The sequence below is a fragment of the Rhipicephalus microplus genome, chromosome 3 (assembly GCF_043290135.1).
Source record: "Rhipicephalus microplus isolate Deutch F79 chromosome 3, USDA_Rmic, whole genome shotgun sequence".
NCBI lineage: Eukaryota > Metazoa > Arthropoda > Arachnida > Ixodida > Ixodidae > Rhipicephalus > Rhipicephalus microplus.
In genome coordinates this window covers 138,600,200-138,613,052 of record NC_134702.1, presented here as the reverse complement: position 1 = coordinate 138,613,052, position 12,853 = coordinate 138,600,200, and the positions used below count along the sequence as shown (strand labels likewise).

Genomic DNA, 12,853 nt, shown 5'->3' with positions numbered 1-12,853 from the left:
ACTTTGACGGTTCGAAAATGTTACGGACGATAGACTGTACGTACGTGGTGTTGCAGAGTATTTTCGCTTCACGCGAAAGCACGAAATTACCGCTATGCTCTTGCCGGTGTTCGCTGCCACAGCTGTCCTCGCTTTTCTTCGTTTGGTTCGAAGCGACATTGCAAGCGCGTTTCTGAGTCTCGGTGGTTTCGCATAGAGTCCACGCGAGCGTTCGCAACTTCCTAATGTACCGTGCTCCCCCGTTTGCAGATCACGGCCAATCCTTACCAGTACGATAGCCACACAGCTCTGATCGCCTACTTGCGTAACACGGGAAACCTCGAGAGGCTGCGCGATGCGAGGGAAGCAATGGCCAAGATTTTCCCTCTTACGCCTGGTGAGTGCCGGATGAAACGTGTGACTCTCATGTGGAGTCATTCTTTGGCGATCACTCGTGCCGTTTCCTCGATACGCAGAGTTGTGGCTGGAGTGGATCAAAGACGAGAGTACGTTGTGCGAGGGTGACGAAGAAAAAGAGAAGGTGCTGCCACTCTTCGAGCGAGCCGTTCAAGACTACCTGTGTGAGTGACACATAGGACCTCTTCAAACTGCTTATTCGCTGGCGAAAAGGTTTTATTTTTTTTTGACGGACTTGACCGAGAGAGGGCCTCAGTGTAGAAGTGAACTGTTTTGGGAGAAAAGTCAGTGACTCACTCTAAATGTCCTAACAAATTTCATTTCCGCATGTCTGGAGCAACTGTTCGTGTTTTTAGTGCTCCATCAACGTGCATATTCATTACATTCAATAACAGCTGCAGCTGAAATATCTTGTGCAATTTTCTTCACGTCACGGTGTTCATGCATTGCCACTGGCTTGTTATTTTACGTATAGCAGCAGTCAGTAAGCATAAAGTGATGTGGTGCATGGTCTCGGACCTGCTAAATTCGTAAACTGGTGAAACAAATTTGAACTAAAAGTTCAAACTTGGCTATTTTGTGATATCAATTGTTGGACCAATTAACCTATCGTGCCTAACACCTTTACATGACATCATGTCTGCACCGTGAACCCTGTTTTACAGGCCTTCACATTTTTTTGTTTACATACTTCATTTATTGACACCCAGTGGTTCTTTCAAATCCTCATAAGTTCGGGCTCATGGATGGCTTGGCACATTACTCTCTTTGAAGTGTAGCTGCTGTGTCTAGAAACACAACCTGTAGCCTCATGCTTAGCTGCTATAGTATGTTATGAAACCTGCTGCAGCATAAGGAACAAGTTGGGGAAGTTATGAAATAGTTAATAAAAATAAACGAATTCGTAATACTTTCTAGTTGATTTATTAGACAAAGTGAAACGGGCCCTTCAATTCTCTTCAATTTGTTCCTTCTTTTGTTGTTCCATACTTGTTCGTTTGAGCTGTGCACTTTCAGTCATGTCAATACCTCCCCTGAAAAGCTGGTTCTCAGACCTTTCCGGTTCCTTCCTCTTGCGTTCCACGAAAGGGGTGTCTGGCGCGAGCACTTGTTGCGGCGACCGCTCCGAACGTTTATGCCTCCTAGGTCTAAGCATTGTCTATGGCAGTCCCTACAGCAGTGTCCGCTGTACATGCTGTACCAATAGTTGTGATAATGTTACTTCCAACACTATGGAAGTTGTGTTGGCTTCAAGCGCTTCTTGCAGAGACTGCACTGAACTACAAGGGACCTCCCATCTTAGTGGGAAAGGGGGTGTTGAGGTAGGCATCTATTATGGGTCATTGGTAATGCCCGCCAATGGGCGTGAAAAAAAAATTTTTTTACTGGTAGACTTACTTTTGTGCCATTTTTTTTTCTGTCATCATTTCCCTGTGCCTGTGTCCAAATACTCTCCAGCGGTGGCCCTGTGGCTGGAGTATGCCCAGTTCTCCATTGGCCTAATGAATGCCGAAAAAGGGCTCGAGCGGGTGCGGCAGGTGTTCGAGCGTGCAGTCACCGCTGCTGGCCTTCACGTCTCCCAAGGCGCTCTCCTGTGGGAGGCCTACCGCGAGTTTGAAATCTGCCTCCTATCTACCGTCCAGGTGTGTACTGCCCTTGTGTTATCGTTCCACGTTTAACATTCTTTCACTGATCACATTTTTCTTGGAATGCATTCCATGCGTCATAAAAATGACTGTAAAGAAAAGTTTGATAACAATTTTAAAACGGGAACACTAACTGCAAAGGCATAAAACAAAACATTGTAGCTCCCCTGACGAGAATGTTTTCAAATGTTGTGGTTAAGGTTCCTGTCATAGAAGCTGAGATGTCTTTTTCTTATCCCTGTGTGATTGAAGCTCATCATTTACTCTTTGTAATAGTTAGATTTTGGGTTTTATGTGCCAATGTCGTCATATGATCGTGTTGCACGCCATAGTGGTGGGCTCTGGAAATTTTTACCATCTGGTGCTCTTTAAACTGCACTGATATCGCGCATAGCATGGGCCTATTCACTCGCAGACAACTTTTATTGGCTATGAAGGGAAAACTACAGAGCCAAAGTGGGCATGTGCCAACGCTAAAGAATATACACTCAAACATGGATATAACGAAGTATCGGTTATTATGAAGTAAATGAAAAATAGCTGTGTCATAATTACAGTGCTACAAAAATAAACGTTTCTAATGAATTTTTGGACTAGCACCTTTCAGTTCAGCAGTTTTCTGTTCTTATTATGATGTTCCCTGAGCAGACAGGTTTCTGGGAAAACATTGACTTCATTAAATGAAAGTTTATAAAACTTTAGGGGGACCACCTGCAAGACACCGAATAAAAATTTTTCTATTTCAGACTGTTCATAAGTATAGTAGAAGCACAAAACAAAGGCTACTCACTGCTTTTAAGCCTATTATTATTATTATTATTATTATTATTATTATTATTATTATTATTATTATTTAAAGTGTGGCATTCAGGTTATTCCGTGTATTACTTATAGTGTGCCTATTTCATTGACTTTTGTACATCAAACATTTAGGATATCTACTTTACAGTTCCACTGCATCTTTTAGACGAAGGGGGTGTACAGGAAATTGAATTCTGGCACAAAAATGTTTCTTGTTAGCTTTAAATGCTAGACATCTTCAATTTCATTACTAGTGGATTTGTTTGTACAGTGCTGTTTGGTTTCTATCGTAGTTTGCCAACATGTGCCTTTTTATGAGTATTGGATAAGTTTGGTTCATGAAGTATTGGTTATTGCTAAGCTCATTAAGTATTCTTACTTATTGTATTACTGATATTGTTCTCACCAATTATTCAGTTTGTGGGGTCTCGGCGAGGCGAACGAGCGCCTCGCCACGCCACGCTCTTGGGGTGAACGGACACAGTAGACGCGGTCGGTACCAAGCACACAACATACATACATTTATTAACTAATTTAGACGACGATATCGTCCGCCGAATGTTACATCAATTTTAATTAACACACTACCATACAAACAACATAACGCAATGACACACTAAACACGCAATAACATGATAAATGCACACTAACACACCCAACACCTTAACACATACCCAAGGCGGCGTCGCCAACGCCTGACTTTCCACGTGAGACCCCGCCGCGAAGCCCGCGGTGCCGAGCACTGGGGACCCACGCTACAGACAACCGTTCGCGGCAGCCGCCACGCGCAGAAGAGGCTTGCTCAACCCTCGCCCACCACCAAGGCCTGCCTTCCACCAGGGGCCACCGCCGGCGCTACCACTCTACCAACAGTAATACTCAAAGCGAACACAACGCCATCTATGGCCTGGCGGTGGTCACCACCAAAATAAAGCCTTTGGGCGAGACACGTGCGCCACATGGCGCAGACAACTTTACAGGGGGGGTGTCAGCACCCACACAAGTTGAAGTGTCAGTTTTTGAAAACCCACCATGGAAGATACATTTGCAGCCTAAAGCATCTTTCTCGACTCAAACAGCTATAACATTTGCAGGATTTGGTACGTACTGTCGATTTTTTTTTATTCCTGAGCAGCAATACGTGAATCTATGCATTGAATCGTTTCCAAGAAGTTTGCCTTTTTAACTAGCACAAAAATGGTGCTCGCAGCACTGAATGTTTATTCAGGATGAAATTTAGGACCAGCATCATTTGTCTAAGATTCTCTCTGGGATATTTTTTTTTGTTCTAGGACTTTTTTCGTTTTCTTGCTTTACACAATATTGATTGTTAGGCTTTGCCTCTATTGAGAATAGTGTATCTAAGACGAAATACTGTTTATTCTGGCTGCTGCAATCGTAAGGAAGCGGCTGAATTAGTGAAGGGGTGGGGGACAAATTCGAAAAATTACTCTAATTGCGAGTTCCTCTTTCTTTTTGGTATGTTCACTGTATATTGCTCTTTCCAGGTAGGTGCGAGTGAAGAGAGCACGCAGGAGCAGCGGGAGCAGTATGTTGCTCAGAGGAACCGCGTCTACAGCCTCTTCAAGAGGCAGCTCTCGGTCCCACTTTTCGGCAAGTTTTCCTTATGACGGATGTCCCGCTGTCGTTTATATGACTGGAGTGTGATTTGCGCTGTACTATTGCCACAGCGCAGCTTTTGATGGCTGTTCGTTATCTGATGAGGTCATCATCACATGATGACAGTCAACACATTGATTGCTGTTAAATGCCTTTTGCTTTAGGAGATGAGCTTACCATTAGTGCTATTTCCATTATAATTACAGAGAAGGAGCACTTACTCACCTGTATTTTTCTACACTAGTACAGTAGCCTCTCATTAAACGAAACCTGAAGGGACCGGAAAAATATGTTCCATTTAACAGCATCCCCGTTTAAACTGATTTCCATAAATATGCATTTTTATATCTTTTTGGTTACTTTTCTGCCTTTTAAGTGCACCTTTTTCTTTCTGTTTGGCACATGTACCCTTAATAGTTTTCTTTTCACTGTAAAAACTCATTCGATTTTTTCATCTTGGGGGAGAGGAATCACCCTACGTGCAGTCTGAAAGCTTTGGATTAGTACGTTTTTCAACAAACCCGCAGTTCTGGGTTAGTGTCAGTCGCGGCATTCTATCTTTTGTCCATGTCCATGGGTATTAAATGTGCTGGATTGAAAATGCTATGCATATGGCAGTTATAGATGATAAGCTGTTGCACAGAAACTTGCAGTGCATTTTACCTATGTGCAGGGCTTGGCTGAAATTTCTAGCCAGCTTACCAGACAGGTTACGCAGCCTCTTCACGTTGCCTGAAGAAGTGAGGATCGAATTGTCTGCGCATCTGTCCAACTGTGAGATGAAGAACTTGGAGGGCTTCTAAACTGCCTTCGAATGTACAAAAAATACGTCTTTTATTTTTTTCCTGGCTTTTCTTGCCTTTTCTGGAAATTTTGGGACGTCAGCAGTCTGTTCACATGACTTTATGAGGAAATAAGCTTTTGACGGGTCTATATAGTACGAGATGTATTGGTTGTGGATTGTTTTCTGCCCGGCGTTGCCATGTATCGAGCACCCCTTTTGCCCTGTCTCGCATGACTATGATGAAAAAACAGCCTTTTCTCTTCGTTTTGTGTTCTTTTGACTGTCCAAGCAGATATACTAATAGCGTGTAGCCAAAAAACATAAAATCCTGATGGGTTCAGCACCAAGTGCTGACATTGTCCATGTTCTTCATGAAAAAAAAAAGTGTGGAGAAAGAAGTAGCGCCTGTAGTGAGGATGAGAAAGAAGCCTCTCTGTTGTTTTTGAACTTGTAGTGACTTAAGGCCCTTTACGTAGTGTGTGACATCGCCACTTAGAGCAAATAGGACTTTGGCAGATCACACAGAAGGCCGAGAAATGGCACTAGAAGTCACAAGGGACAAGGGGCAGCTGCACGTATTGGCAGAATGGAAAGGTCAATAAGCGAGCAGTGGCTGAAGCGTGTGTGTGCTTCCTTCTTAACGGGAACAGTTTCCTTCTCAGGAGACAGCTGTGTGACATGTAGGATTAGAATTGTATGTTTTATATGGCAGTGTACAATTTCCGTGGGTTTGCAATGAGTGATAAGTCATTATAGTACCATTATAACTTCATTTCTTTTATATGCCCTTGCACGATTCTCTGCATAATAAAATTGCCAGCTGAGTTGGGGCATGGGAATGAGAAGCCCTCAGTTATTGACAAAGTGAAACAGTGTGCTTAAACCATTGAATTCACTCTTCGGCAGCACACTTCCTGTGCTCATTTACATCTGATTTCCAACTACGGAAAGTCGATCTCTCAAAGTACGTAGTCGTGAACCACCCCTCAGGCTTCGTAGGAAAGCAGGGGATAGCAGACGCTGCTTTTAACCGGTTCGGCCAAATCTTGCAGTTGTGCATAGCAAGGAGAGCTTACAAGCTGAGCTCACAGTTGTCATTTTTTCAGGTGTCCTCTTTTTATACAGAGGTTTGTCCTCACTCGCTGTAGAGCTGCTCTCGCCTGCTGTTTGACACCGAATAGCGGGTAGCATGCTATTGGCTGATAGCCGTGTAAGTCGTGCGTGGCATTCACATGCCATGGGCTGGCGCAGCTCTCTGGAGTCTGCACTATTGCGCAGTGAGCCGCACTCGAGCATGAAAATAACGTGAGAGAGCAATCTTGTTTAATGACGTGCGCACAAGGTCGTGATGCGCTCTGACGTAACCTCTTTTCTCCACTGCCACCTTTCCCTACTTCCCTGCATCTATTCAGCATGCTTGTTTTTCGGTATTCGCTATTTATGCAGCTATTGATTTGTGAGGCAATAGACTTTATACTGAGGGCATTCAGTAATTACTTAGAAAAGTCGTTTATGACCCTTGAAACCACGCTTTCTAGAATGTTCAGCTGAGGTTGTGCTCATGACAGCTTGATGCGGTTGGCCTGCAGGGATGGAGAAAACGTACGGAGAGCTGAAGGAGTGGAGTGAGGCGGCAATCGAGCCAGCTGTGGATCAGCTCTACAAGAAGGCCAAGCTGAAGCTGGAAAAAATTCAGGAATACGAGACTGCTCTGGTCAGTGTCAACTCAATGCGCACAGTTTGAGTAACCAAGTCTGGCCCTGTTGATGGCCATCAACTATGAAATTTCACTTTGACTAAGATTGTTGCTGGCGCTTCCTGTACATTATTGAAGCAATTGTGGCAAATGGGCCAGGCTGGTTATCGAGAGTTTATGTTTTTCTTTAGAAGCCCCGAAATTGAGGTGAGTTTTTACTCATTCAGAGTGGTATTAGGGGCATGTAGCAGACAAGATAGAAGAGACAGATTAAACAAACGAGCGCTCACTTCAAACTAAAGTTTATACATCGAAACTGGGCAGGTTTTATCTTACAGTGAACATGGAAACACGAGCGTGAAACCACAGTCTAAAAACTAAAGGACAGTTATTACCCCACAGTAAAAAAATATACATTACAAAAAACCCATCAACTGCCTTTTGCGCATGAGACAACCACTCGCACACTTGGCATGAGTTGTGATGTTTTGCTGTGAGTTGGTTTTATTTGTTTTGGGAACCTCATGTGCAGGAGGTAGTTGATGGGTCTTTTGTGACGTATATTTATTTACTCCGAGGTGATAGCTGTCCTTAAGTTTTTAGATTGTGGCTTCACGCTCGCATTTCCATGTTCAGTGTAAGATAAAATCTGCCCAGTTTCGGTGTATAAACTTTAGTTTGAAGGAAGTGCTCGTTTGTGTTATCTGTCTTTTGTATATTGTCTGCTATGCGCTCCTAATACAGTGGAACCTCGATTCTATGACTTGCAGAAGACCATGCAGAACCGTGGTATAATCTGGGCGTCATATAAGCGATAAAGTAAGATTACAGACAGTGACACACAGCCTTGCTCGAAAAACGGGTACAGACTACCTGAATAAGCCTATGGCACGACCTCATGCCTCTGCAAGGAAAGTAGATTAAATTATTCTTGACAGTAATAGCTAATGGCAGGGTTACATAGTGGAAGGAATTGTGAGCAAATCTTTATTCTCAACCTTAAAAACAATTGAATTCAACGTGCATCTTTCTACTGATAAATAGTCCAAAAATTACCTGCACGTGAAAAGTGAAGCAAAACCGTGTTGCCAACAGCCTCTTTTCAGAAGGGTTGGACGCAGTGTCATCGCTATTACATAATCATGACGGACCACAAACTTGGGTGGAGTGCATTCGTACGCGGCTGAGCTGTGCACGTTGTAATTTTTTGCCTTGTGAAGTGCAACTAGTCACTGTCCCGCTGTTATTATGAATGTTAAAGTCGAGGTAAAGTAATTTTGCAAGCAAGTGACTGCGAGTGTGACAAAGAAAGGCAGATCAGCTGTATTTCGACCAGGAAAGGTTTCCATGGACCGAAAATATCAGCTTTTCGGCCGACTGAAGCTACTCTGCGTAGATAGAGTATGGCTAGATAATGACTCCGGATATGCACGCACACGATCAAGACACATGTAGAAGTACATGAACTTCCAGTAGAATAAATTTTCCATTCTATGAACACATTCTGTGTCACTCTATATTTTTCCAGCCATCAACCTAGGGGTATGCAAGTTCATATTTTGCGCTCGTGAATATTTGGTTGATGTTTGATTTAAGTAAAGGTGGTTTTTCTTTCTGATGGAATTGGAAAGCTGTCGTAAGTTGCAGGGTCAGCATAAAACTGCAACGTCGACATTGTTTTTATGGAGATTTTGCTGGGACCAAACTGATTCATAGCAAAATGCGGATTGTCATGAAACAGGGGGATGTATAAACGTAGTTCTATTGTACCACTATAAATAAGTTTCTTCGTAAGCTGGACATCAGGTTACGAGAGGGGCCAATGTTACTCTTGCAGTTGTGAAGGAGCCATTTGATTTGATCAGCACAGGGCTTCAAAAGTGATACTTACCTTATGGAAGATGATGTATTGTAGTTCATCAATATATATTGATAAATGATAACCTGAAATGGATGATTACAGACATCGTGCCAATCAAGTTCCAGCTTATGGAAGCAAAGTTTGCTGGTTTTGTCTTTTTTCTCTTGCCGTAATGTGAGCCACGTGTATTTTCCCTAAAACATGGGGCTAGTTCAACTTGTTTTTGTTTAAGCGCTCAAGGGTCAATTTTGTGTTATTGTGCTTTATTCGATGGGTAGAAAACGAGTGTGTTCGATTTGGAGACATTAAAATTGAAGACAAATGCTGTGGTTAGATTACCGGTGTGTTTTATTTTCTACCTTATTTAATTAAACCCACCAGATCATTCGAGTGATTTCACCGGTTTTACCAGGGTTGAATTAATGGAATTTTAGTTTATTACGACATGTAAAATGTAGGCATGGGTGTTGCAATAAAAACCATTTGCAAGAGATGTTAGCTTTGTACTTTCATTTGAAGAATGATCTTAACCACTGTTTGGTTCAGTTAATGTCTAGCCCAGTGGTGCACAGTGGTGCACACTCAGAAATTTTGTAAAATTTCTTTAGTAGAGTCTAAGGATGGAATGGCCTGTACGTAAGGTGCTTTTCATAGCGAATAAAGAAAAAGGTATGATGTTTTTGAAAAATAAACCACTCTGAGTTGCAGTTTGGTCACTGGAACTTGGAACAGTGGCATTCAAACTGTCCGTCACATGCACATTCAAATAGACGGGGAATGTCAGGGTACTGCCTTACAGCGTTGTTATTAAAAATGGGAAAAAAATGACTGGCGCATGGATCACATGCAGATATTCTGTGCTCAAATCAATAAGTGGAGGGTCAGTAAATTCTGGTGTCAGCACCATTTCCAGTGAATATTAGTGTTATCACCCCTGCCACTCATTTTGGTATTAGTACAAATATGAATTATAGATGGGACTTTGTTTTTTCATAGCCTCGCATTACAAACTTTAATTATTGTGAAGAGCTCTCTCTGCACCTAAACTATTATGTAAAAGTCCCGTTCTGCAGTACAACCTATTCTCCGCTTGCGAGCTGATAAAGTGAACTCCGTCAATTTGCAGTAAGACCTTGCTTTCATCGTCACTACCAGCACGAGAATACTTTTATATTCATTGTGTCTTCGTAAGATAATGATGTATGCATATCAATGTCAGTAAGCAAAGTTTTATATTTATTCATTATGTTGGTGTCAGTTATACGTATCACAGTTTGACTTGCTGGCGAATTTGATTGCGGCCATCTCATGCTTCCTCCCGTTTTATTCGGGGTTGCGAGGAAAATTCATATAACATACTAATCACTTTCATAATGAAGTTTTGAAACTTTTTGAATGCATTCTCAATTTGTATTTTTAGAAGCACCTTACATGTCGTGGAGGGAATTGAATAAGGGAGAGATTGGAAGAATAAACAGTTGAAAACAATGGGTAATAAGACTACTCAATACTTATCAATTCTAGCTATTCAAGAAATACACAGAAAATACAGGCATACAGACACACAACACAAATAAAGTGAAATGCACACATAGAGAGCCAAGGATATCTCATGATCTGTTATTGAAACAGCTCCATTGGGATTACCAATAGAGAGATGGGGCACGAAGTAGAGTAGATTAATTGAAGCAGGGAATTGGCATCAGGTGGTGAAAATAAATCCGTCGTAGTTTTAGAAATGCTAAACTTTTCAAAGCAGTTAGTTACCCCTTTTGTTTTGTTTTTTTTTTCTCGTAAAAAAAGTTGTGTGAAGACGACAAAGGAGTGCCTGACCTGTCGCTGTACCTCCCGTACCTGGAGTGGGAGCAATCGCAAGGTGACCCCGCCCGAATCCAGTGCCTGTATGAGCGTGCTCTGGCACAGCACTGCCTGGTGGCTGACCTCTGGGAACGGTACATGGCTTATCTGGTGCGTACTTGCACGTAGTGCAATCAGAACGTTGCCTGGTGCCGTGAAATTTCATAAAGGTATGGCTGGGTTGGGTTCAGGTGCTTTCCGCGCCATGGTAGTTAAGCGAACGAGGTGTCCTGCTGAGCTCAGCAGTGCGAATTAAGTTACCAAGAGCTGCGACTACATTTTGACTGCAGCATATCATTTCGCAGGAATAAAGCATGGCAGTCAGGCCGCTCTTTTTAGCAATTTAACAGAAACATTTATGGGAAGAATTAAGTTGGGCAGTGTAGTTACAATGCAGCTTAACGCGATTAACACGATGGTAGGTGGGACAGGGGTGTCATGTTGTACCGTGCCTCGTGCTTTGGCCTTGCTTTGCCATGAAATGGTATGCCTGCTACCTGTCTTTCTATTAAAGGCTATTCAATATGTACTCGAGCCTAGCAGTCATTCTGCTGGCAGACGTCGACTAGACAGCGGTTGGCACTGTTTCTCTACCATTGACATTAGATGCACCTTGTCTCAGAATTGTGCGTGGCAGCAAAAACCCATACAGGTGTGCAAGAAGAAGCGCCTGTGCAGTGTAGCAGCCACGTAAGGCCTGCATTACCAGGCGTAGTACCCAACTCAGTGAAACAACGGGGCTTTGGCATATTTCTGTATGGGTCCGTCTTGCTGTCGATTCCTGGTGCAGTGTCAACTGCATGATGCACATGTCTGGCATGATCATTGGCTCGTTCAATGTGATAACCACCACCTCCTCTTTGTTCTTATATGATCAGATAAACATCCTGTTTGGCTTTTTGTACATAATTCTGCATTGAAAGCTTTAAAATGAGCATTGATGTTTGCAACGCTAAGGTGATCCAACAAAGAAATCGCAGTCAATGAGTAATCTACGAGAAGCATTGGAGCTCTAATTGCCGTAGCATCATCTAATTGCAGGTCCAACTTTATCGCAGACACTGTGAACCTTTTTCATTCTTTTTTGTTCTTTTACTGTTTTCCCAAGTGGCCATCATGTGCAAGAAAGGTGGGAATGGAAATGTAATACAGAAATGGAAACGGAAATGTTTGACCTGCCGAACCAAGATGTTGGGGGGTGCACGTGTGCAACCGCTGCGCCAATTGTGCCAATTGCGCCTATTTGATACAATTTCCCACTTTTGCACCGAGCTGCACCATAACCATGAAATTTGCTTAAATCGCACCATGCTGTGCCAAAATGCCTGACCAACCTCAAATTTTCTCAGTTGCACTAATTTGAGCGAGAAAGGGAGGCCATGTGGCCCACCTGCAGTTGGAGTCTTCCATCAATCCAAGCGCGGTGACTCTGACCTTAAACTATGGGAACCTATCCATGCTAACCTTAATCCCAATATTTCAGGGCACTTGTGAGGCGCGATCAACCAAATAAAGTAACAAAGCCATGCGCCCATCACACGGTGTAAGATACAAACACTTTAGTTGGGGACACTTACGAGACAAGATCGACCAGATAAACTAACAGCGACACACGTCCGTTGGATCGCTGCCGGCAGCGAGTAGACGCAGCTAGAAAACAGAAAGAGACGTTGCTACAACAATCGGTCCTTCAGGGGAAATTTGAATTTAATTACACAGAAGGGTTGTTTCTGCCAAAGAGTGAAAATTGATTACTCTTCTCACCAAGCATGATGGGGGTTTGAGACGCGTGGCAAGTGCGGTCTCCATGCTTCTCTATGAAATGCATGCCGGTATTTGAAGATGGTTCTCGCACATCCTGTGAAGTTTATACTGCTTGGGGTGTAATAAACACAAACGTAACTGACGTTTTTTCCAAAGCTTTGTATGAAGCGGCTCTTCATTTAAATGTGCTGGTTTTCGTGTATTCACTGATGGTAGATAATGCACTCGGTTTGGCGAGCTGGATCTGGAGTGTGCACGAACAGCGGGGTGGGATGCACATGCTTTTGATGGCCTGCAAAGCAGAACTTGAACAAAACTGCGTGATGGCCCGTAAGAAAAGAAGCAACCACTTAGATACCTAGACCAATTTGTTTGCATGCGTTACAAAGCTACCGTTTGGTGTTTCAGCTAGCTCTCCGAAGTATCTT

General features: G+C 43.0%; 1 protein-coding gene and 1 long non-coding RNA gene across 2 annotated transcripts in view; one reads left to right on the top strand and one right to left on the bottom strand.

The window, feature by feature from the left end:
- Positions 1 to 12,853, bottom strand: part of LOC142803950 (uncharacterized) — a 227,908-nt gene that overhangs the window by 92,552 nt on the left and 122,503 nt on the right. The gene's annotated exons all lie outside the window — the stretch shown is intronic.
- Rnp4F (RNA-binding protein 4F) overlaps positions 1 to 12,853 on the top strand; it is a 60,868-nt gene that overhangs the window by 492 nt on the left and 47,523 nt on the right. The window contains exons 2-7 of the mRNA XM_037422135.2: positions 250 to 376; positions 456 to 560; positions 1,855 to 2,039; positions 4,352 to 4,457; positions 6,837 to 6,961; positions 10,608 to 10,772. Of these exons, the coding sequence (XP_037278032.1) occupies positions 250 to 376; positions 456 to 560; positions 1,855 to 2,039; positions 4,352 to 4,457; positions 6,837 to 6,961; positions 10,608 to 10,772 (813 nt within the window). The remainder of the gene's footprint in view (positions 1 to 249; positions 377 to 455; positions 561 to 1,854; positions 2,040 to 4,351; positions 4,458 to 6,836; positions 6,962 to 10,607; positions 10,773 to 12,853) is intronic.